This window comes from Danio rerio, chromosome 4, assembly GCF_049306965.1.
Source record: "Danio rerio strain Tuebingen ecotype United States chromosome 4, GRCz12tu, whole genome shotgun sequence".
Lineage (NCBI taxonomy): Eukaryota > Metazoa > Chordata > Actinopteri > Cypriniformes > Danionidae > Danio > Danio rerio.
Window position 1 is genome coordinate 8989987 of NC_133179.1, and position 26856 is coordinate 9016842.

General features: G+C 39.2%; 1 protein-coding gene across 13 annotated transcripts in view; it reads left to right on the plus strand.

Moving 5' to 3' along the window:
- erc1b (ELKS/RAB6-interacting/CAST family member 1b) overlaps window positions 1-25782 on the plus strand; it is a 314518-nt gene extending 288736 nt beyond the window's left edge. For all 13 annotated transcript variants that reach the window (XR_012401811.1, XR_012401815.1, XR_012401812.1 and 10 more), the window contains 2 exons: window positions 1232-1417; window positions 24880-25782. Coding sequence is in view for 8 of the 13 variants with exons in the window: in XM_021475209.3 (XP_021330884.2) it covers window positions 1232-1417; window positions 24880-25017 (324 nt within the window). In the remaining 5 variants the exon portion in view is untranslated. The remainder of the gene's footprint in view (window positions 1-1231; window positions 1418-24879) is intronic.
- The last annotated feature ends 1074 nt before the right edge of the window (window positions 25783-26856 follow it).

Below are 26856 nucleotides of genomic sequence, written 5' to 3' on the forward strand. Positions count from 1 at the left end.
CTCCCATCACAAAAATTATAGGTCCGCCATTGTGGCCCAAAAACTCCCTTATGTAACATCTTTATTTATATTAGAGAACGTGATCTAGAGAAGAACATGCGGTCACACTTTATTTTGATGGTTGGTTTATTAAAGTTGAGTTACATTGCATCTAAATGCCTACTACTTCTCAGTAGATTATAAACAGACTGTTAGGTTAGGATTGGGGTTAGTGTAAGTTGACTTGCAAAGTTTCTTATAGTCAGTTAAATGTCTGTTGAAGGAGCAGTATCAGCAGATATTAAGCAGACAGTCTACTAATACTCAAATGGATCATCAAAATAAAGTGTTACCGAACATGCTTGGTTTTGAGACTGATCTTTGCATTATTGTTTATATTAGTAAATACATTAAATGTGTATGTATATAATGCATTAATATAATATATAATATTAAATATATTATATAGTTAATACATTAGTATTTTACTATAGCGCTCAAAGTTCTGTGATTACTTGCCGGGTTTAAACTCCAGTCTCTTTAGTTCCATTTTAGGCAGTGCTACACACAAATGAAGCATTTGACCTTCCACACTCACTCAGTCGCACTCTAACCACACGTTGCTATTTATCACATTTTTCGACTGATGTGAAAACAAATGTGATGATCAATCATGCATTGTACCAGAATTCTTAGTTGAAGTCAGTGAGATACTCACATGGCATGGAGATGTATGGTTTTTGGACTTGCTCCCACACAAGTCTATGTATTTGATGGATATGGAAAAGCTGTGTGAGTGTCTGCCGTGTGTATAGAGATGTTTTGTAAAGACCGGGCATCTGTCGGCAGCCGTCCAGGTAACTGAGATTGTTTGTCTGTGTTCCTGGAATGGGAATGTTTCTCCTGACACATTTTTATTATACCACTGTTCTCACTGTGATTCATGTGTTTCAGCTGTGGTCTATCATCCATAATCATCCGCAACCTTTCACTGAATATTGCTCTTTCTTTTTCCCCCTCCCTTCCTTTTTCTTTTTTTGAATACAATCATATGTGACAAAGTATAATGTGAACTCTGTGTTCTGGCTTGCTGAACGTGTTGTTTGCGTGTCACTTTAGCATGCGTCTGCATACCCGCCTTTTTATCTCACTGGCTCGTGTCCAGATATCTCATTCTTGAAAGGTAGAGGAAAACTGAGATTGAACTGGCTCTTTATCTCTAACCCATTTCCTCGTTCCTGTTTTTGGACAGATTATCCCCCCGCTCATAGACCTCAATCAGAACCGCAGTAAGCTGAAACTGTACATCGGCCACCTCACGGCCCTCTGCCACGAGAGAGACCCGCTCATCCTGCAGGATCTAGCCCCGCCCTCAGCATACCACCGCAGCCAACGGGACGCCTGGGAGGAGGAGCTGCAGAAGATGAGCCCAGAACAGGTAACACAAGGAGACAGCTATTGAATGTGTATTATATTACACGTACCCATTGTGAAAAGGTTTGGACATTTTAGTATCATTCATTGCCTTAACTTGAATGTTTTGTCATTATTAAATTTGTTAGATTATAAGTTCAATGTTGCATTGATTAATGTCACCAAATTAAACGTTATAAACCAGGGTGTGCCCAAACTTTCGGATAAGGGGTCAAAAATTAAATATCATTGGGAGCCGTCGGCTGAATATACACACACCAAACAAAACTACAAAACATAATCACATTTAACACAGTGGAGTTCAATGCTGAATACACTTGGCCTTTGCCTTGATTCACTCATCAATGTCTCAAAGTCAAAGTTATATACATTTTGAACAAAATCGGCTTAATTTACACCATTTAAATTGAAATATTTAATTTCAGATAGCTTTTTTGTAGCTTAACAATAAAACAAACTAATAAAAGGTTACATTAAATTGGAAATTACAATCTCTAAACTATTCTCAGATGGAATGGCGGGCGAAATCAAAGGTTATCATGGTCCAGCTCTGACCTTGTTTGGGCATCTCTGCTATAAACTTTTACCGTAAAATAAATGTTTACCTACTCTTACCTACTTTTCACAATTCCATTTAGCACATAACATTGGTGTGTTTCTAATGTCTAAGTGCAGTCAAGGTACATCGGGTACTTGGATTTGTCACCCATTGATTATTGGAGCCATCTGGACTGGCCCATGCGGCCCTTAGCTGACGCTAACGTTCACTGTCTATAAATCTCCTATTGGCTTTAAGAATCAGTCCGGCTCTGTGTAAATGCCATTAGTCCTCTTTATAGAGTGGAATGTGTTCCTACAGAAAATAAATAGACCAATATATTGTGTTTTATTAGCTTCATTTACTGTTACTTTAACAAAAGCAAACCAAAACGCTACCCAAGGCACACTTAAAGACGGGGGCGAGCCAAGAGTGGAGGAAGAGGGGCTGAGAAAGACGTCGAAAAAAAAAGAAGAGCAACTGGAATGGCGCGATAAAGAAAAGGAGTGTCAGCATTTGGACGGCGAAAGAAAGAAGCGTTTGAGGAGGTAGTGGCTGGATTTAGTCTCTCCATGATGAACGATCCCCTCTCCGTAATAAATGCATGTGTGGATCCATTTTCCCTACTTCACTTTGAACCCATTGCCATACCTACCTTAACAGTAAATTGTCTGCAAACGGACACTGGGTTTAGTCCCTGCGTCGGTGCGTCCCAGTTCTGCATCCATCCCCAATGCTTTTTGTAACATCAGAAAAATAAATTGTCTGGAAGTCTACATATACATTATACTCGTTTTAAATCGGCCCCATTCCTCAAGAGGAGAGGAGAGTGATCTGCTGTGATGGTGCCAAGGCTCATACAATGCTCGTGTGTTTCACTGCACGGGGAACTATCTGCTTGGCAGGTTTTTGGCTCGCTCTGACATTATTGAAATGCATTTTTTTATGTGGGCTGCCTGATGACAAGCCGTTGGCCAGCGAACAAATAATGTTTAAGATTTTTAGTTTGCTGCAAGTAAACTTTGTTCCAAAAATTGGCACTTTCCGAGGGACTTTTCTCCCCACTGTACTTGCTTAATATGAGGTAGGGAGACGTCTTTACATTTTATTTTCCTTTGAGAGAGAGAAATTTCATCAGACTTTATGGACAGGACTTAGAGGTTGCATGACCTTTTCGAGGCTACTGCATTGTGTAAACAACATGTCTGTTCTGCAGGTTTTAAATCGAATTCCAATGCAATTAAAAGGGATCCCATTAATGCAAAAGATCTTATTATCTTATCTTGAGATTCTTATTCATCTCTTCCGGCTTTTCCTGAAAGTTGGCATCAGAAGCAATAGACTCCGACTGTTTTCCTTTGGTCTGTTATTCCTTCTGAACCTTCTCTGAGGTCAACGATCTTATGTTTATCTTGTCCAAACTATCGATGACAGTGTTTAGAAAGCACCGGGTGATAAGAACTGCTGAACCTCCATTTGGGTTCTCAGACAAATGAGTCCTCTTTGGTGACGTCACTTTCGTGAGAGAGGAGTCGTGTGGAGCTCGCAGGTTTGTGCAACACTTGGCAGCCTTAGTTCACCTTGGCATATTCATGTCAGGCACATGAAGGCAGAGATAATGAATATTTCAGGTTTCACCGGTTAGGCTTTACCTCTCAAACGTTTACACATATATCAGGATTTTTCCCCTCCAAATCCAATAGCTTGAAGATATTTAGAGTTTCGCTATCCATATGGTATCCACATGTCCAGGATCCAGCTCATTCTTCAGTTACATGTCCTACATGTAAGACACAATCCGCTTGAAGACACTTTTGGTCTTTCTCTGATGGTGGAATCACTTGCAGATGGTGGATTGGACGAGTTGCCGGCGTTCACAAGCCTGTTTGATTGATGTCTTCTTTGACCTCTCTTCTTTCCTTTGCGTTGGGAGTGTAGCACATTACATTAGTGTTCTCTCTGCGCTGCAGTTCACCCATTTAGATCCCTTCAGCACGGAAGATGCCAGAACAGGCCTGTTTGGCCATGACAGGCTCAAATTGACGAGAAAAGTCTGGGCTCATTATTGGCTTATTTAGTGTGTTCTGTTCAGTCCATTATTGTTAGTAACGTCCACATGAATTTACTTGTGGTGTCTTTTGATGGCACGTATGCCTCTCCATACACCCTAAAGTGGCTCGATTTGGGAGGGGGCCTCCATGCTAATCATCATTCTTATAAACCAAGTTATTAGTAACTAATTGAATGGCCCTTGTGGCACCGTCGCCATCCAGTTCATTGAGGATTGAGGTTGGTGTCCGCTATGCCCAGTCCTCTACTAATGACAAGACTCTTGCATTCAAAATGTGCTTTAGTATTTACGAGGGGCCGCACACTGTTGGAGCCCTTGCCCTTTCTTTGAAGCTAAACATTGATCTTTTAATTAACAGTTTTTATGGGCTTCCTTTTTACTGGCCTGGCACTCCAAGCTGGCACAAAGCTGGGTAATGTAGGGAGTTTTGCCCTGATTTCCTTTGTCTCTCACACAGTTTATAGCACATAAAGACACTTTTCTTTTTGTTTCTTTCCTCTTAAAGGCACGGATGAGTTTTTTTTTTACACCATTTATTTCTTTCTGAACAGAAAAGAACACTATTTTGAACAATCTCTCGCCCAGCATTGTTTTGGACAATTTCACTGTATGGATAAAAACTTCTGAAAAACTCTTCAAAATCTTCCTTTGGTTTTGTTTTACAGACGGTGCTTAGATTAAGGCTTCATTTACACAGCAATGATGTAGTCAAAAACGTAAAAAATAAATGTTTTCCCTTGCGTTTTAATGTTTAATGTTTTCAAAATGATCTGCAAAAATGGCCAAAATCTCTGCATTGCGTATGCCAGGCCAGCTTTTTCTGCTGTCATCTTCTTTCTAAGGTAGGAAGTGACGATGTGCCATTGGTGTCTCAGGGCTTGTGTGTAAGATCCATAGCTCCACTGTAAATCCACTTTTCTGATTAAGCATTAGCATACCTGCCAACCCTCCTGTTTTCCCGGGATCTTCCCATATTTTACAATTCTATCAAACTATCATCCAGTCAAAGTATTTTAACATATTTTTAATCTTTTTATGAAGCATTAAAGGGCCGATCCTCCCTATAGGCAACCCATTCCGTCGAACCACTAGGGGACGCCCCTTGCTCTTAAATGTGAATCTGTTCTGTGCTTTCATTTTGTTCAGGCATGGAAACACCTTAAAATAAATATGAAAATGGCGGGATTCCCTTCCTTTTCTTCTCAGGCGCAGTTGCCCCTTCTATACAATCTTCAAAGCAGTCAGTTCATGTAGTGGTGCGTGACTGTCAGACATGCTCCATAGTGATAAATAGACGTGGTTTCCCAAACGAATTCTGTATATGCAATTAAAAATGAAGCGAAAGCGACACTGGGATTTGGCTATGTGTTTGAACAAACATATAACACTAATAATGATAATAATAATATTGAAACATATCGATCTCATTGGGTTTTTCTTTTAAACAGAACAAATTTTGTCTGAAATGAGCATAAAAAGTTAGGAAAGCAATCAAATGCTTTCAAAGATCTGTTCATTTTTTAAAGTTATCCCTTATTTTCACATCCCAATGTTGACAGATATGAGCATTAGCAAACATTTGAGCAACAACACTACCACATACAGTACTATGCCATTGTTGTGTGTTTGTTCACACTTGCCTTGAATCAACATTGAACATCTTCCTAAACATGTACATTCCAAACATTTTCGAGTGTTTACATGGACTTGACGATGGCGGCATTTTTAAAAACTTCCACTTTGTAAACAGTTTTCAGATTTATGCATCATCCAGCCTTAAAATGCCTTTGTCTTCTAAACTTTTGGGTTGAAAACATCATGGTAAATGGCCTCAAATCAAGCATTAGCCCATAGTTCAATTAGAACATTTGAGTACTTTTTAGAAAAATAAAAATCATTACTAGCAATTATCTTTAAACAATACAACAAGGCACTGATGTATTTTAAGATCAGCCAATGCAACTTCTTCTAAGTTGAAACCACTGAGACTTCAATTTAATCTCAGACTATAGGCTCATGTCTCGTCTGTGAATCCAGGAGTTAGTGTTTCCCAACTCTTTTCCAAAGCTTTTGTTCTTTCGCTCCTAATGGCGACTGATGCAGTTCCTTAGACAGGAAAATCAAAGATTGCTCAATCAAGCTATACACAGTCCTGCCAGAAATCACCAGTATAGACTAATCAGGTCGCAGACAAGAAGATCATAATGCACCCAAAAACACACACTTGTGAATTCACACTCATTTATCACTTACACTCCGCCAGACCGCCCCATTAGGACTCAGTGCCAGCTCGTCCTCTGTTGTGGTCAATGCTTCTTTTATTACTCGTCCTCCTTGCCTGCTCTGTTTATGGCGTAATGTTGTTTTATTTGGTTTGAGCTGTTCACAGGATGTTACTGCATCTCTGTTTAAACGGCTGGAATGCAGGAAGGTGATTAAGCCGTCGCTGAAAGAACCACTCAGTCATACAACCCACAGAGCCAACAAAGACAATAGACTCACCAAAAACGCACCTCATTTAGATGAAGAATTGCTGTTTTCAGGAACAAAAACACAATTATTGTGCATTGTACATTTGATAAGGTCTTTAGAGTTTAGCTTAAGGGTTATTAGGTTGTAATAAATACGCTAATGTGAAAAAGGACTGTGGTGGTATTGTTGCTGATGTAGTGTACATTTAAAAATAAATAAATAAATAAATAAATATATATATATATATATATATATATATATATATATATATATATATATATATATATATATATATATATATATATATATATATATATATATTTATTTATTTATATTTATATAATATTTTAGGGAAATTCTAGAAAAAAATGTTTTATTATATATTTTATTACCATTGCTTTTTAAAGCATGCTATTTTCTGTATATTTAGCTGTATTTATGCGTCAAACACAAAAAGTGTTAAGCATGAAAACAGTGTTATACAGATCTAGATAGTGTTTTTATTTGTATGTGTCCATGAAAACCAGTGTTGGGGAAAGTTACTTTTGAAAGTAATGCATCACAATATTGAGTAACTGCTCCAAAAAGTAACTTACTTTAACTAGTAACATTTTAGGATAAGTAATCCATTACGTTACTTTTGAGTTACTTTTTCTGATGCTTGATCTGTTTCATAACTTGCTGGATTTGTTTCTTTTTTTCCTTTTTTCTTTTTTTAAATTAAGGAGCTCTGCAATTAACAACGCATTGTATATCCTACACCTTTAGTTACCTTAAAAAGCTCATATCAAAAAATAATGATGTAGGATAATCTTATCTTCTGAGAACTTCCTGACCCTCAAGTTATATGCCATACATACAGATTAACAAAAGTGTAAAGCAATGCATTTACTACTTTTTTGATTTATTAGTGATGTAAAATCACTCTCCATTGAGACAATCCCCTTTTCCATTTCTTTGATCCGTTCAGAATAATGAGAAAACATCCATTGCAGAAATGTAAGCAAAAACTATGTTGCTTTCTTTTGGTTTTTGTCTGTTTCACCATTTTCTCATTGTGTGCAGTATTCAATATGTCTGTTTTCACTTTAATTCAGCTTTTTTTGTTTGTTTGTTTGTTTAAAAAAAAAAAGCTAACTAATTAAACTAAAAAGTAACTCACTTTTGGCGATTTCCACCTACCTAACTTTAAATAGCACCAGTTCTTGATCCTAGTAAGCTTTAATACACTTTGAGCTTTACTGTGGTAGAAAGTTTAATGCTAAAAAATATGAAAACGTTATGAAGTCATAAGAAAAAAAAATTGTACTGTGTTCAATATTTGTTTTCTCATATACAAACACAATTCAATTCAATTTTTGGTTTATTTCTGTAGCGCTTTTACAATGTAGATTATGTCAAATCAGCTTAACATAGAAGATTATAGTAGATTGAAGCGGTGTCAGTCCAGTTTTCGGAGTTTAAGTTCAGTTCAGTGTGGTTTAATTTTCACTGTTTAAAGTGCAAATCCATCCAAGCGTGAACCTCAAGTCCTGAACCAAGCAAGCCAGAGGCGACAGCGCCAAGGAACAAACTTCACCAAATGACGAAAGTGAAGAAAAAAAAAACATGTCGTCTCTGGCCAAACTTCTTGTGCAGAGCTGCAGTCTAGGTGCCGGAGACTGGAAAACTCTAGACGTCCATTGCAAAGGACATTAATGTAAAAACCTAGAAAAAATATAGCTTGAAAGCAAAGTGTCGCATGAGTTTATATTTTAAATTTGATAAAGATAGCATGCAAAATAGGATTTCTGTAAAAAGTTTTCTGAGACTTTCCTTTTTGAAAAGTATTGCAATACCTTACTCGTTACTTAGAAAAGTAATATTATTACGTAACTTGTAATGCGATACCCCCAACACTGATGCATACTATGATGTACAGAAGAGGCCAAACAAAATATGTTTGAATAACAACAACAATAATAATAATAATAATAATAATAATAATAATAATAATACTTATTATTATTATTATTATTATTTAAATCAATAAATAAATAAATAAATAAATTCTATTCCATTTTTACCTAAATATATTGACTTCGGTGAGTCAATGAGATATAATTTCACCTATATTTTTGACATTTAATTTTTCTTAGTGTAGACGTGCATTCAATGTTTTTTTTATATGTATAAAATCCCTATTGCACATTCAATATGATGCAGACACCTAAGCGGAACATCATGTCTTTGACCCACATACACACGTGCATAACAGCATGGTGCTTATTTGTTGGTTTGAATAGCTCCTTATGAATATTTCCTTGAGAGAATGCAGTCATGTGTGACATTGTCCACAGCTGCAAGACGCCTGGCTCCTGCACTGCAGCTGCGTCTCTGATGAGCATTCATTGTTTGATGAAAGTTACTGTCAATTATGTTCTGTGGCCAGTTTTACCTCGTCTCTCATAACGTTTGAGTCCGCTGTTTACTTTAGAGACTGCTGATCTAAGATCAGTATGTAAAGTTTACAATCTTGGAGGAGAGAAGCGGAGCACTCGACCGCCCTTGGCCAAAGTCATCTGGCTGTGATCTGGCAGCACAAAGCCAGCTGTATAAATAGGGGAGAGTCTTGCATTTTACGGGTCACTCTGAATAAAACATGAACTAGGGAAGATTGATTATTAATGACCTCAGGGCTGGAACAGAAATAATCTGTTAGGCCTTGAGTCCTCCATTCCTTTTCTTTTTCTCAGCGCACCTTCATCCGTCTTTCGCTCACTTCTCCTCTCCGATTGGCACTCCGATAGATGTTTATTTTAGCCATCTGTTTTCAGACGTTCCCTTTCGGATGGATCAAGAGTTCAGTAAGGATCCATGCAGATTTTGTGATGATTCACAGCCTCACACCTGTCAGAGCTGGCATGGGATCTCTGTGTGGGCTCCAATGGCGGTCCGTGAGGGAGTTTTCCAGGGAGGCTGATATTTAAATCAAGCCAGTAATAGATTGTAGTTGGTTTTGATAATCATGTCGTCTTTTTGGATTGTGAGTAATGTTCCATCCTGTGCTCCGTCGTTATGGGATCTTTTTATATGGCTCTGTCATTCGTTTTTATGAGATGCTTCAATTATTCGGACGTTGTCAGTATTTTGGCTGAGTTCGATGGTCTTTCCTCACCTGTTGCATATGGAAGCGATACTGAAAGCTAATTGCCTTGAAGTATTCCCTCTGATGCACATGAAAGTAAATTCCAGTAATTGTTTTTGTCTTTTTGGACAGATTTGGAAGCACAATCTTCGGCTTTGATTGGTCTGTTTTGTGCGTCACATTGTAAGGACATATCTAAAATGACCAATATAGAGAACAGATATGTTTTCACAATCCATGCATCTGAGCCCAAAAAATTCACAAAAATAATCAACAATTATATAATTATCAATAATATCATTGTTACATATTTGTTTTTTATTATCTTTGCATTTATTAGATTAGATTAGATTAGATTAGATTAGATTAGATTTAACTTTATTGTTATTACACATGTACAGGTAAGGAAACAAAATGCAGTTTAGGTCTGAACAGGAGTGCAATAGCAGTGCAGGATAGAGGTATAAGTAATAAAGTAAAGTAAGTGCAATTATTGAAAAACTAAGGTGATATTTACAGATGGATGTACTATTAACATTATATACAGGTTGTATTAGCTATGATCAGAGATTCACAATAAATGAATATCTGTACAGGTTGCTATTAATAATCAGAAGGGTGCAGATAGATATAAACATAATTACAAATGTATATGTAGAGTGGGTATGTACAGTTCAAATGAATGAATCAGTGCAGTGTAGTGCATAAATATGTGCAATTTTTACATTTTTAAATGTGCAAATGTTAAAAAGTGCAGTGATTATGATTATGTGCAGTGATATTTATTTAATAGTTACTGTAAATATACCATCTTCTTCAAAAAAACTAATTTATGTTTAGCACTGTTATAGTTTTATAAAATGAACATTAAATATATATTATAAAAAATATAACGTCATATTTGAATTCATTTACAGGTTATTTTAATTTTTTTATTTATTTTCTATGATTATTATTATTTTTATTAGAATATATTGTTATTGTAGTACAATTATCGAAAATTATTTTAGTTTTTCTTATTTGGTTTATTCTCTTAATGTAATATAGACCATTTGTTGAAAACAATTTACTGTAGATTATGTTTCATTTATTTATTAGCATATTTATTGAAATTCATTAATTATATGAATGCTTCTAGTTGTGGATCACAATTTTAATATCAGTGCATCTCTTATTTTATTTATCAGTTTAACTTTTGATAGGTCAGTTTTCTGTCTTCAAATCCATCCCAGAAAGGATCAACGTTTATCCTTTTTCTCATTACTTTATTCATATGAGGGCAGCACGGTGGCACAGTTGGTAGCACAATCACCTCACAGCAAGAAGGTTGCTGGTTTAAGCCCCGGCTGGGTCAGTTGGCATTTCTGTGTGAGTGTTCTTCCTGTTTAGGCGTGGGTTTTCTCCAGGTGCTACAGTTCCCCCACAGTCCAAAGACATGTGCTACAGGTGAATTGACTAAGCTAAATTGGCCGTAGCTAATAGTTTTCTTAGTCTATCTGTGCTTTAACCAATCAGGTTAAAACACCTATATGTATGACGCAGATATGACGATATGTAGGAGTATAATTGTAGTTGATTTGTGATTGTAAGCAGATCGACCTACGAACTCATTTGCAAGTGTTAAAGTTAGCTTCTGCTGATAACACTGCAAACTATCTTCAGTAAACTTTCTTTTTAATTAAATCTCTGACTCCAGCTCTTCCTCATCTGACAGACTCGTCATTTTTGGTTTCAAACTGTACACATTACATTTATTTCAATACATATTTGAAAGGCTCCGCCCCTTTAACTCCTCTAACGGACCGCCACTGGTGGCCTGTTCAGGAAGGAGTGCTGGTTAAAAGCAACATGAGCTGGTCCTGGATCAGCCCCCTGATGTGCCGTGTTGGCGACTGCAGTGCGTCTGTGCCCGGTGGGGCGGGCTTGAGGCTGACAGGGCCATGAATCCAGGGCTGCATAAGTGCAGTGTAATTTAAACGGGCAGGAAATGGGGGTAAACATAGTGGAACAAGCCCACAACCCGCACAGCCACGATTAATGAAAACACATGGAGCCGGAGCATATGTCTGCTGTAAGTGGCCCTTTACATTACGAGCGTCTCTTTTTCATTTACTCACATCATTGTTCGAGTAATGCTGTGCATCGGTAATAGCAGTAGTCATCGATAAGTCACAGAGGTGTGTGGCTGCAGACGTTTTCCAAGTGGTAGAGACGTCTGAACAGTGGTTGTCTGAATGAACAATCCTATAAACAAAAGATTCACAGAGACACAAAATGAGACACAGAGGCGTCATAGTCTGACTGTATATTGATTTTTTTAATGTGTTGATTGCTAAAGCAAGCATTAGTAAGGTTGTTGTCAGGATTTTAAATAAAAATTCCCAAGACTCAGGAAAGTTTTAATGTTCTTGCAGCAAGGGAACAATACAGAAGAAACACAAGAGGTTCCATTCTAGTTGCTCAAAGAAGAGCCCACGAGGCAAGTTTATATACAGGCATACAAACAGATGATGAAGCACTGTCTTTAATCATTGGTCTAAATAGATTGTTTGGTAGAATCCTATTGATCCTAAATTATATTGATATCAAATCATTTTCAGCACAATATTCCTGCAACTGGCACATTCCAACCATTCAATTGATTGAACACTACAGTTGAGCATGCTATATCAAGAAGCACAAGTATTTATAACATTAACTTTAGGCTTCTTTAATATATAAAATAAAAAATATATAAAAAATATATAAGTAGAATACATGGAAATGGATAAAATATATTTATCTTAACAGTTGTTCAGTCTTCCCAGCAACTAGCTCTCTGCAGCTCTCACATGGTCACCCACTGAAGCTAAGAAGGGCTGTGCCCGATTAGTACCCGCATGGGAGACCACATGGGAAAACTACGTTGCTGCCGGAAGTGGTGTTAGTGAGGGCAGCAGGGGATGCTCAACCCCCAAATTTGAGTCCTAACACCCCAGTATAGCAAAAGGGACTCTATACTGCTCAGTGAGCACCGTCTTTCGGATGAGACGTTAAACCGAGGTCTTGACTCTCTGAGGTCGTGAAAAATCCCAGGATGTCCTTCGAAAACCCCTGCATCCTGGCCAAATTTGCCCACTGGCCTCTGTCCATCATGGCCTTCTAGCCATCCCCGTATCATAATTGATGGCTTCATCACTCTGTCTCCTCTCCATCAATCAGCTGGTGTGTGGTGTGTGGTTTGGCGCAATATGGCTGCCGTCGCGTCATAAAGGTGGATGCTGCACACTGGTGGTGGATGAGGAGTTACTTTGAAGTGTAAAGTGCTTTGACTGTCCAGAAAAGTGCTATATAAATGTAAGGAGTTATTATTATTATTATTATTATTATTATTATTATTATTATTATTATAGTTATTATTGAATTACTGTTTTAGGCAGGCCCAAGGTTTTTGAGGTACAGCCTTGAATGATTACTTTAACTTTTTCCTTTTTTGTTTATTTATAATTGTTTGTTATTTGTTTGTTATATTTATTTATGCAAATCTTATTGTTTTACCTGGTTCTTCATAGAACTGACAAAATTTTGTCAAATATATCACAAAGATGGGATTTTTCAACCTTAACAAGCTTTTCAAAAAATCTCTCTAAATACCTTGAGGCATGTTTTGCACAGTGAAATACCGTTGATTTTGATTAGAACATGTAAAAAATCAATGTTTTAGACTCTAATCTGAACTGAAGTCTCAAGCACGTCCTGTTACTTTGGTTTCTTTTGTCTTGAGTTTTCTAAATCCCACTCTCGAACGCTGTTTTTATAATACATCGTTTCAACGAGTACTAATCCTGAGGGGGTGCTGACCGGCTAAACCAACACAACTTCTCAACCGACCCCTAAACATCCAGAGCGAGGCAAAGCAGTCCCCGTCTTCAAAGCAATGCGAGATGAGCCCTCTGTGCCCCGAGCTTGTCAGTTCCAGGGCTCGCTTCTCCTTTATTTTCCCACCCAGCGAATATGTACCTCAAACTCCAGTGCTGGAACAAGGGTTGGTCTCGCAACCCATTCGACTCGGGGCGAGAGGAAGAATAATATATGAAATAAATACCCCCGAATGATGAAACCATAAGCGCGATTGAGCCTTCTCAGCTGGAAGTCGCCAAGGCAAACAGCGAAATACTTCAGCAGGTTTATTGTGATTTTTGCGCCCTGACGAATCGGGTTTTTGCGTTCCCGAACTCATTGCTGGCTTGGGTTACAGCAGCGGAGCCACAACAGCATAAACTACACCAGCTGACGAGCTAGAGAAGCGAACAATTCAGTCATAGCTGTGTTTTAATTTATGTATTTATATGTGTTTATTTGTTCTTCAGTCCTTTGAAAGTGATGAAAAACGGGACTTCAGTCTAAACACAGAATATTTCTGAGGTTTATCGACCAGCTGATGAATCATCCTGCCAAGAGAGGAGCTGTCAGTCTGTAGCGCTGCTTTTCTGATGGCTTTATTTGCGTGTTCGCATGCGACAAAACCCACACCATTTACTGTCATGGCATCTGTTTCGGATTGAACCCTGGCTTGGAAAAAGATATCCTGGTCTATCCTACTCCTTTTTGCTTGCAGTCTAAGCCAGTAGGCAGCCATATTACGAGCCTTACAGCTCATTCAGGGGCTATCAGATTAATAAAATGCATTAAGAATTGAAAAGGGTTTCATGAAACTCTGTGTTCGAAAGCAGGTTGTTTTCCACAAATATTTAATGGCCTGTTGGGGTCTTTTAAAGGCTGAGTGCTTCTATTCTAACCATTCGGGATGGTTTGTTTAGGGAGAGGCCTGTTCCATTAAGATCTGTTGCCATAGAAAAGCAATTGGCTTTTTTTTGACAACTGCAGCGGTGAAATTTCACATCGCTCTGTCTCCTGTGCATTAGCAAACAAGGATTCACAACGGTCTAGGCATGATCGTTAGGAGCAGCTAGGAAAGTTTGCGCCGCTCGGAGCCTGTGGAGGAATGTGGTTGTAATTTATCCCTGTGCATCCTGAAGGCCCTGCGGCAGTTTGGGCTGAGTCATTGGAGGGGAAAAAAAACAACAGCGAAAAAAAATATATAAGCGGCGCAAAAAATCAAAACTGGGGCTTTCATCAACTTGTGGTGGGTGTTAACACCGAAGTTATTTCAAATCTGGGTTTCGATCGTGATTGCATCCTTGACTTGACCGCATACTTCGTAATGTGTGCCCCCCCCTCTTCGCCAGAGTCCTTCAGCCTCATTCAAAGTTGCGGGCAGGGGTGCGACTCATGTGTCCGCATTCCCCCTTGAAACTCAATTACACTTGACTGATGGGGTGTACAGATCCGGCCACAGATGAGGCGGAGGGCGGTGCTAATCAGATGCGGTCGCTATGCAGTCGCTTTTTATAAATGTTGACGCCCCCTCCATTCTGATTGGCTCAAATAGAGCAGAATGCATAACGCTACTGGGGTTAGTCGCATCTGAGTTCCTAGATCAAAAATTGCGGGTGAAAATGAGGGAGATAAAATGGTGTATTAATCTGCTACTGTGCTATAAGTACAGTAAGAGGATAAGCAAGGGAAAGACAAACAGAGAAAGGGCGAGAGAGATCCCACTTTAAGTGGCTCTTATAAAGCCGCAGAGGCTTCCTGCTCTAATGAGAAGGAAGTGGGGAAAGAGCTCGTCATGAGCTGAACACCATCCAAAGAGACCATTTTTAGAGATATGTTTGTGTGTCTGCTAAGAAGCAGGGTGAGCCAGGGGAAGGATAAGACGAGAGTTAAGAGAGCAAAGAGACTAGTGAAGGGTTTAGTCTAACAAAGATAAAGCAGATTTCAAAGATAGGCGCTTGTAGCATAGCCACTCAACCATAGTCAGCAGGATGGAACGTAAATCCTCTTCTTAAAACTCTCCATTAAGAGTTTGCATTTACAGACTGGGAAAAAATGACAGAGGTAGATTTTTTTCATGCTTTTACAGTTTACTGACCACAACTTATCCAGTTATACATGTAGAATCGGTTTTACCTACCAGTAAAGTGGCCAATCAGTTTGGTCTGATCTTATGTTTCATTCAGGGTAAAGTTTCTCTGAAAAAAAAAAAATTCAAACAGAACCTGTTTTGCAATGCTACATCAATTAGGAACACGTTGAGTATCATTCAGATGTTTATGTAAAGCACAAGGATTGGACGCTGGATTGGAGGAAGAATGCACTTCAACTAGCTCATTCCTTTTGGGGGGGAAAAAGTGGTGTAGAAGGGAGTGAAACCTTCACCCAGAGTGTGCATCAGGTTAGCAGAGGTAACAGCACACTAGAACCAGCAGAAGAACACCAGAGGGGAGCAATTTAAAGCTTGGCCTGAAGAGAAGAACCTTCCAGAAAGGAGCTTTGAGTGACTTCATCTTACTTTATTAGAGGAGAAAGGTGGCCCAAAGGTTTTTTGGGGGATTTCCTAAAAAATGTATAGTGGATTGCACCCCAAACTCCCCCCAGCCCCCCCTCGAAATTATGAGGACCTTTTAATATGGTCCCGTGACAAAAGAACACAGTTTCCTGCGAAAGGAGTCATTGTTTTCTCTCCAAACACTGTAGCAGTGTCACATTTAGGGGAGAGGCTAATGGCATTTTTTCTTTATGCAGATTTATTGAACAAAGTCTTGATTGCTTTAGCAGAAGGCAGTCAAATCCCCTACCTAAGATCCCCCTTTATTTCACACTCTCTCATTCTCTTTGATTGGAGCTTGTTCTAGTGTTAGCCTCTCCATTTTTTGACTTCGCTATAGTGTTGGACCTTGCTACTCTCATGTAGCCAGAACTTTAGACTGATGGTCTGGGTTTCATTGCAGCTTTCTTGGGCCAAGAATTACATAGAGGTCAACATGTAGACATGTAAAGCTGTTGGTTTTATTCTGTCATGTTTAATGGTAAGAACATGTCAAGTCCATGTACCTACACTAACAGACGGATGTGTAACAAATGAATCATTCATTCAAGAACAATGTCTCCTGTCGTCAAGAGCGTTTCATTGATCCTTATAAACACTTATTGTCACAACTACAAACACAAGAGCTTTCTATGCCCATAAGTGGGTTTGATATCCCAATGGCAGTTTGGCCTAGAAATACTGTAGTATTTAACAGATGAGATGGCAGCTTCCTTAAAATCTGATGTGTTTCCAATTTTTGTGTGTCCTGTGCATCAGATGTTCAGCCGCGGATGTGAGACTTATGAGTTAACATTCCCCAACGTCCCACTAAATTGAAGTATCCGGAGGAGTATAGGTTGCGGAGATGACACTGTGTCATCCAAGGTGACGTGGAGAGCGGATTTGCTTGAAGTGTTTGAGTTCTGCCGTTTGATCTCCATGTGCCACTCCAGGCATAAATGTGCAGCCCAGCGTTTGTTGAAACACATCCTTTCTGAGTCATAGTCAGTGCCGTCAGCGCTGTCCAGACTCTACTGTCATCGTCTGACTGTGATGGTCCGCTGCTGTGTTTGTTCTGCTCTCATTAATGCAGCAGTTGTTTGTCAAGACACAAGACTGACCATATGCACACAGTAACACCTGAAAATACTCTGCTGCAATAGCACACCATAGTAGAATCTTCTGTTTCTCATCTTCTCGTGTTTTTGGGTCAAGGCTGGCATGGAGACAGATAATGAGATGGATATTTTCTCAGGATGGTTTGCTTTTATCTGTTATCTTTATAGCTCTGTTTTTGAGAGGATTTCTACTAAGCACACAGTCATAAAATGGGAAGTAATGGTGCCTTTTTGTCACACAAGGGAGCTTCTTCATTATCTGTCTGTCTTGCACCTGTTAACGTTTGTTCAGGTATCAGTTGGATATATGGGGCTTTAATATTTGAAAGGAACTTTTTTGTTTAGTGTGCCATACTTATCATACGTTATCCTCTAGCCCTGACATAAAACACTGTGCTTTACTAATCATTCATTTATTTTCCTTCGCCTTAGTCCCTTATTTATCAGGGGTCGAACTGCCAACTTTTCTGGCATATCATTTATGGAGCGGATGCCCTTCCAGCCACAACTCAGTTCTGGGAAAGCTTTGCTAATCATGCAGAGAATATATTTAATTGTCCAACTCATAACTTGTGAGTTTTTTTTTTTTAAATATTTCGATTTTTCTTACAGGCAGAGTTTAGTGGAATGAATGTTAGTGCTCTAACCTTACTGGGTAATGAAAGCAGAAAGTAGCCCAAAAATGTAACATAGAAATCTGTGATATGTAAAGTGTTGTGACTGGCAGATGTTCCCACTGAGCTTTCAGAGGGAGTAATATAATGGTGTAATCATTAATGTTAATTGGCAGCACCCTAAAAGCAGCATTGCCTTTTTATACATTAGCATGCCTGCTCAATTCTTCTAGGCCAGCTTTGAGTGAGCCACACGTGTGGCAGCGTTGGCTTCCCCCTGGCTAGTTCTTGCTTTCCTCCAGTTCTCCACTGTCTGCTCTTAATGGGGCTTACAGCGGCGGCGCTCTGCCAAGCTGCGCCCTCACGCAGGCCCATACATCAGCCCCCGATGAGGCTCATTAACCCTCCTCTCATGACTCAATACACTCCTCTTTCTCTCGCCCCGTTCATCTCCATCACGTCTTCGCTTTTCTCCTGGCCAACGTGTCGGACTCCAGCCTCCCAGGAGTGTCGTCACAAGTGACGAGATCAAGTTAAATCGGGCCAGGGCAGCCCTCACCTAACCCACCCCAGACCCAGCGATTGCAATGCGCTCTCTCTCTTTCTCCCTCTCTTTATATATGTGATGTTTTGGGAACACTTTATTTTGAAGGTCCCCTTTAAACATTCTTTTGACTCTAAGTAAGTTTGAAATTGCATGTCAATTAGTCCTCATTAGACTATTAGTGGGCGGCGAGGTGGCACAGCAGGTAGCACTGTCACAGGAAGAAGGTCGCTGGTTCGAGCCTACGTTGGCCTTTCTGTGTGTAGTTTGCATGTTCTCGCTGTGTCCGCGTGGGTTTCCTCCGGGTGCCTCCAGTTTCCCCAACAGTCCAAAGACATGCGGTATAGGTGAATTGGGTAAGCTAAATTGTTCGAAGTGTATGTGTGTGAATGAGAGTGTATAGATGTTTCCCAGTACTGAGTTGCAGCTGGAAGGGCATCAGCTGCGTAAAACATATGCTGAATAAGTTGGCGGTTCATTCTGCTGTGGTGACCCTGGATTAATAAAGAGACTAAGCCGAAACAAAAATAAATGAATGAATAAATAGGCTATTAGTAGACTGTTTGCTCTAAGGGGCTGCATGTATAATTTAGGAAACGTCAGTAATAGCGACACAAGTGGTCATTAAGTGAACTGCATCTTATGTAGAATTTAGATTAAACACCCTAAAGCGTGAGTAATTGATAGCCATCACCATTGTGAGCATTCATAATTCCACGTTCTGTCAGTGCTACTCAGGTAATACACTTTATGTTACAAGTAGACAATGAGTTTTTTTTTTTTTTATCTATTGAGTTTCTTTGCTGGTGTTTGGGATTTATACCAGAAATGCATGATATGCTACTATAGAAGTAGTTTAAATCCACTCTCATTCAAGAAAGAATAATAATCAATATTTGTTAAAAACTTGAGACATCATCCTCGCTGTACTCCAATGGCACTGATCCCCACCCACACATCACTGCTACAAAAACAACCAATCACAGATCTTGAGCTAAGTGTAGTTACATTTACATATTACATACAGGTAATGCACATGCAGGTGTGCATCATGGTACAGCAAAGAGTATGCAGCATTATGAAGGCTACATTGTACCTACTATGTTTGCGATGCAGATGTATAAATTGGCCTTAAGTCAGGATTATCTTGCTACTAGACTTTATGGTCCCACTTTATATTAAGTGTCCTTAACTACTATGAACTTACCTAAAAAAAATAAATACAATGTACTTACTGTGTTCATAATGTATTTGAGAACGCTTGGGGTGCTTTTGAGTTGGGATAGAGGTTGGGTTATGGACAGGTTTGGTGGCATGGGTAGGTTTAAGAGTGGGTTAAGGTGTAAGGGATGGTCAACAGTGTATTTACAAATGTAATTATAAAAGTTAATTACAGATGTGATTACATACATGTATTTAATCAAGCATAAGTAGAAAGTAAATACATTTGTTTACACAATAAGTACATTGTAACAAACTATTAGATCCTGTGTAAGTACATATTAGTTAAGGCCACTTAATATAAAGTGGGACCGACTTTTTTTGTACAGTTCAGTCTTAGTTCAAAGCTATAATATATCCAAATATTCTGCAAAACGGTAAACATCTGATTGCAAAATTAATAGTGTAATCAACAGAATGAGTGAGAAGAACCATAAAAATGTAATTTTTTTGAGGAATGTACTTACAATTTATACATCGACTAGCCTGATTAATTTGTCAATCATTTTGTGACAAATGTGGTGCATTTCATGTAAACATGGTTCATAATAAGTGCTTATTTTATTCAGGCATTTATCAAGGTGAAAAATTAACTCCTAAGTTGTAATTAAAACAGGAAATTGAAGAACATTTACAAGAAAATACCATTTCTTTTATTTTCGCCTTTTTAAAATTGGCATTAGCCTTTGAAAAGATTATTTGATTTGACCTCTAATCATCGGTTTTCCATCTGCATAGACTGTTTCACATCTATGTGTTCACTTATAGTCATATACGTCTCCATTTGTACTCAAAATTGAAACACTCAAGTAACTCTTTTTCCTTCTAATGTAGCTTTTCGTGCCATAAATGTCAGCGTTTTGCATTATTATGCCCGCCTAATTCCCGGCCAGGTCTTAAATCCAGGATTTGACCTGCCCTCTCGCTCACTCCTGGCTCAGAGGCCCCGAGATGGAAAGACTTTTGTTGGCATATCCGTCAGTCTCTCTGCAAACCCTCTTGAAGCCCTAGAGCTCCTAGCATAGAATTAGCCCTAGCTGTGTGGCTCCTCTTCCCTTCCCAGTGTGTTTGCCCTACATTTGTGCAAACAGGCATCTGACAGATCGCTCGGCCTGCCCCCGGTGACCCGTCGGGGCATGTTTTCATTCATTAATTATGAAATAGTCGCGCGATCCAAACCTACACAAAAACACACATGAAAGGGAAACATATTTTATGATGTATGAATATTACTTCCAGTTATTGTTACAGATGTCTTTATCATTAACCTTGTTAAAGTTGGCGTTCGTAGGCCAGGAGAGCCAAAGAAAATACTTCTGTGGGTTTTTGTGAAATATTCCACTTTCTATGGGCTTTGGTTCAGTGGCTTGTGTTCAAATACGAAAAGCAATTTAAAAGCGGTACAGCACCACGAAACGCTGATTGTCCAGATAGGGCCAAACAGAGGCCACAGACCAGGACCTGGTATAGTCTGGGTTCAGTGGGCTCTTAATCAGAGAGTGTGTGCCCTGCAAAGTAAATCTTTTTCACAGCAAGAAAACCATTTCCCTTATTTTCAATCTTTATTTCTATTGCGCTTTTACAACGTAGATTGTGTCAAAGTAGCTTAACATAGAAGGTCTTGCAAATTGAAGCTCTCAATCTAGTTTCAGATTCAGTTCAGTTCAGTGTGCTTCAAATTTCACTGCTGAAAGTCCAAACATTGAAGACCAAATCCATTGATGGGCAGCTCTACAAGTCCCAAACCAAGCAAGCCAGTGGCGACGAGGAACAAACTTCATCAATTGATGAAAGTAAAGGAACAAAACCTTGAGAGAAACCAGGCTCAGTTGGGCACAACCATTTCTTCTCTGGCCAAACTTCTGCAGAGCTGCAGTCTAGGGGCTGGAGGCTGGAGAACACTGGACGTCCATTATAGAGAAGCTGCAGGTGTGTGTAGGTCACCGGTGGATGTTCAGGATGGCCCACGGGATCAATGCGAAGTCTTGTCTGTCACTGGGGTTTGAAATCAGTCTCATGCTCTCCACTCCTCCATGACCGCTACAGCTTCTGCTCAGGATACGGCCTGGTCCAAGATAATGGAGAACTTTTTGTCTTTTTACCTGTTCATGTTTTTGTTTTCTTTGGCATCTTTTCTAATACATATATTTGAATATTCTTAAAGCTGCAATGTGTAGATGATGTAACTCAAGCAGTTTATAAATACAAATTCACTACTTTGAGGTGTATTTTTTGTTTACAATGTATATATTGCAATGCAATAAATATTTGATTATGAATGCAATATATAGGTCACTTTGCCAAATAATTCATATCATGTTTCAGATGTTTAAAAACATGATTACATATTGCGACACGTGGCTCAGTTGGTCGGTGGTTTGAATCCCGGCTGGGCCATTTGGTCGGTGGTTCGAGTCCCGGCTGGGCCATTTGGCATTTCTGTGGGGAGTTTGTATGTTCTCAAAGTGCTCGTGTGGGTTCCTTCGGGTGCTTTGGTTTCTCCCACAGTTGTAGGTGAATTACTAAATTAGCTGTAGTGTATGTGTGTCAGTGAGTTTGTATGGATGTTTCTTAATACTGGGTTGCAGCTGGAAAGGCATCCGCTGTGTAAAACATATGCTGGATAAATTGGCGGTTCATTTCGCTGCGGCGACCCCTGGCGAATAAAGAGACTAAGCCAAAGGAAAATGAGTGAAGGATTACTTATTTTTAATTTTGAACCAAAATGAAAGGCATAATGCAGCTTTATATTTAAGACACGTTTATTTAAAACGAAATTGCTGTGAAGAATTGATATTAAGTCTTGTTTTCTAACAAAAAAAATAAAAAATCTGAAATAGTTTTAGGCATTTTGCTACTTCAGTAAATGTGTCTTAATTTCAGAATATTTAGATATTTGCTCTAAAAACGTGGCAAAAACACTAGATATTTTCTAAATTTTCCATTAAAATTATTTCAAAAGTAATATTTATACATTTTCTGAAGCTATTTACGCATTTTTTTTTGAAAATATATCAAATGTTATATACATTTTTACATCCACACGCATACCACTCTCCTTGCATGTTTATTTATGACATATTTTTGCTTATTAATAATGTTTTGAGCTATTGGTCTATTACTCTTCCACTGAACACACACATTACCATATTTATATCCACTTCTCAAACTTCAGCAGATTGAATCATCAGCAGAAAATCATCCCAGTAATGCAGAAATAGTTGGGCCTGCCAATAGGGTAAGAAAAATAAACAGAACTGTTACACTCTCGATTATCAAACGATGATTATCTTAGTATCTTAAGCCAGTTTGTTATGTTATGCAACGTTTCCTTCTCAAGTTCTTATTTTAAAGGCCTTGAAATATTTTGCTGGAAAACAAGACCAAAATAGTGATTATGGTAATTGATAATCCACGCACATGCTCCGGCTCCCTTTATTAATCTTTTCCTTCTCTCTTTGTCGCACGCTGTTTGAATAATTAGTCCTCTTGATGAGAGTATATTTTTGTCTTTTTAAATCATCTGAAGGAAAATAAACCATTCGCTGGCCACATTAGTGTGTGTTTCCTGTGTGTGTGTGTGTGTGTGTGTGTGTGTGTGTGTGTGTGTGTGTGTGTGTTTTAGCCAGTTAAAGAGGCACCTGCTCATGCTGTGGCATATTTTCCAGCTTGGCATTGCCAGCATTAAGGAATCCCTCTTCCCTTCTCTCATTTCTCCACATCCCCATGGCCAAACCTCTACGGAAATCATTTGGAAAAAGGATTTGAGCATTAAAGATAACCACACCTGTGATTATCATTAGACGGAGGTGCTGTAAAACGTTAAATCCCTCTCTTTAGTTTGAGTTTCTTTTAATGAGTGGAAAATTAAACCTTTCGGGCAAATTCCAAGTGTTGAATTTTATATAATGATTTAAAAAGAAGTGCTCGCTGAGGTGATTTGTTTTCAGTGCATAAGTGAAACAGAAGGACCCTCTTACTGAAGGTCAAAGGGTCTCGATCCACATGAGCTCACATCTGCATCATCAGTTGGCTCATTCTCTGTCATTTTCAGGCTGTTAAACAGTTCTCCGGTTGCATGTTGCCATTGAGTTTCAACACTAAATCTAGTCTAGTGTGCTGGATGGTCCATAACCTGCTGTGTTTTAATGTAATATTAGTGTTACTATTTTGTCAAGATCAAGGGCTTTTAGCTTGTTGTTAAAGGGATCGTTCACCCAAAAATGAAAACTATGTAATCATTTACTCGCCTTTCATTTGTTCAAAACCTATTTGAGTTTCTTTTGTGGAACACAAATAAAGTTATTTTGTAAAATGATAGTTGCTGGTAGGCATTGACTTCCATTGTAATTTTGTATTCCTACTATGGAAGTTGACGGGTTCCAGCAACCAGCATCTTCTAAAGATAGATGAAGGAAGACGTTTTTGGCCTGAAAACAATTGAAATTCATAGTAGGAAAAACAAATATCGTAGTTACCTTTCCATCCACCTATTTTTATGCGGATTTTTGGAAATGCACATAAAAAAATGGTTGATGTAAATGCCAAAATGTGCATAAATTGTGAAATTAAGCATAAAAAACATATGTGCATAATTGAGTGGGATAAACTTTTTATTCAATATGAAAAAATGCCATAAATTACAATAGAAACACTTTTACTGAACAAATTCCAGTATGTGCATTAAAAAAAAAAGTCATATGGTTTTGTTATAAGAGATCATGTGATGATAAAAATGTGTGAGAATGGACAAACCAGCAAGCTGAGCACATTGTAAAACATCTGAAATGTTGTTTTGGTCATTCTAAAGCACCTTATGTGATTCAGTATTAGTGTTATTATATTATTAATGGCCTCCAGAATATTTAAGAGTGTCTGTGCTCCGCATCTCATGCCTTTAAAGGCCACCACGCATTAATTGCATGTTGCCATCGTCTTCTAAGGCGCAAGTCATTTATTAAATAAAGAAAAGCTTCATGCAGCTTCTCCTACCCCAGCATATTACATTTTTACTGTTGATATTTGGCACCAGTTATCAGGAAGTGACGATTTTGTTCTCTTTGACTCGATGGATGGAAACGCTACTTTTATGTGATATTTCAATTTTGCGCGTGAAGTTAATTCATATTTTTGGATGGAGACATAGCTTATGAATGTCAATGGTTAGGGTTTTTCCCCAGTTTTCAAAATACCTTCTTTTGCGCTTAGCTAAAGATAAACTCAAAAAGATTTGTAACATGTGGAAGGAGAGTAAATGATAACAGAATTTAGATTTTTGGGTGAACTGATGATTTAAGATGATAGAAATATCAAATGTTCATAAACGCTTTATTCTGTTTGGTTTTACAGCTGGAATCTGAGTTGGAGCAGTGCGAGCGAGAGAGTGCCGAACTGCAGGAATACGCAAACTCTGTCCTGCAGCAGATCGCCGATCACTGCCCGGACATCCTGGAGCAGGTGGTCAATGCTCTGGAGGAGTCATGCTGACCGGACTGCAGAGCCGAGCCCTGCCGCCTCCTCTCTTCCCGCTTCTCCTTTGCTTTGATGTCACAGTATGCAAAAAAAAACACAAACTCTCTCTCACCTTCACCCCCATGCACAACTCATAGGACAGACACATGCGGGAGAGACTGACAGCTCACAAGTCAAGTGCACGCTTGGATTGGGTTTGAGGTGTGGGAACGGTAGGCTGCCATCCCCTACCACCACATCCATCCTCTCTGCACCCTCACATAAACACGGGGAAGAGGAAACCGAAAGAGGGGAAACGAGCGGCTGAGAGGCTCAGTATTACAGGACATGTTCATTTATTAAGATGTCTGTCTCGGAAAGCCGTCCTGCGGGAGGTGCCGTTCTCTCTGTGAGGGGCAGGAAATAGTCTCCTTATCTTGATATACACGATTGCCACAGCTTTTAAAAGCTGCAGGATTTTGAAACCGTTTTGAAGCAATTTAGATTTTTTTTTCCCCTCCCCCTCTTTTTTCTTGTAGATGCTTTGTTACTGACGTTAAATTATGGGTCATTCGCGCAGGGCAAAACTCCTGCACTTTCAGACCATCTGGTTTCACTCAAAACTTGGTTAATGCTCCAGTTGTGCCAGCAGACAGTCCATGCGGACTTTAACATACTTTTACTATCGTAGTCAGTAGCGGGTTTAGATTACTGCAGCCCCCACCATCTGGGAATTTACTATTGACTTGGTTGCTGGCCGATTTCCTCCTGAAGTCTCATACATAAAAGTTACGAAACGGACAATATGGGTAATGTTATCCCGCATGCACCTGTCACCAGCTAAAGAAACCACAGCCCTGGTTTGTGTCTGTTAAAGGTGAGAGGAAGAAAATTATTTGCCTTGGAAGTTGTAGGTTTATTGCTGCTAACATTTGTCTTTGCATATGGCAGGTTTTGGTTTGGTTATGTTTTTCTTTTTCTTTTTTTCCATGGCCGGCTCTCTGATGCCGAGGGTGGTAAAACAGAGGCTTTATTCCCGACACAGATGTTGTGGAGGCAGAAGTGCCTCATCATCAGAGCGCAGCTGCCACACATCACTGGAAATAGGAAAATAGGCACCTATCACTCATTCCCTACTCCCAAAACTATGTGGTCTCACACTGGGATGAAGACTGGCAGTAGTTTCGCAGTTTTCCAAAGCAAAGAGTGCAGATGTTTTTATTTCACAGATAAGGTCGAATACAAGTAGTTGATTAGATACCCTCTTCTTTATACCACTCTCTCTTTTTCTGGAACAGATGCTAGTTGATTTTTTTGCGGTTGCTTTTTTGTGAGATATCATCAAGCTTTGATCCCAGCGTACCATCATGCTCATCTTTCTCTCTGCTTGGCTTCATATCTTCATCCTCAGACCCGGGCGTCTCTGTTAGCACAGCCGGCAGGTGTATCCTCTTACACTTTATGGTTATATGGGTCTATATCCATTGGCACTAGGTGTCCGTCTCTGGACCGGCCACAGGAGCGATAAGACTCAACCTTGTTCAACTGCTGATAAACGTGGTTGCTTCATCTTTAAAGTCCAGAGTCGACTTCTCTTCCCGCTGCCCCTGTGGATGACACTGGGCGTAACATGCCCTCTGCTCCTCTCTCTCTCTCTCTATATATCTCCTCATCCCTCCCTCATTCATGCCTGTGTGTAGTTTATGGCTCTGACCTGCTGTGCTGTGTTAGTCATACTCCTCTCCGCACGATAAGCCCTCGACGGACAAGACAAACAGCACGAGATCACAGCAAATATAATCATCTCCCTCTCGCACGCTCCCATATCAACACTTCACCTCTGCTCATCTCCGTACTCACTAGAAAACGACACGT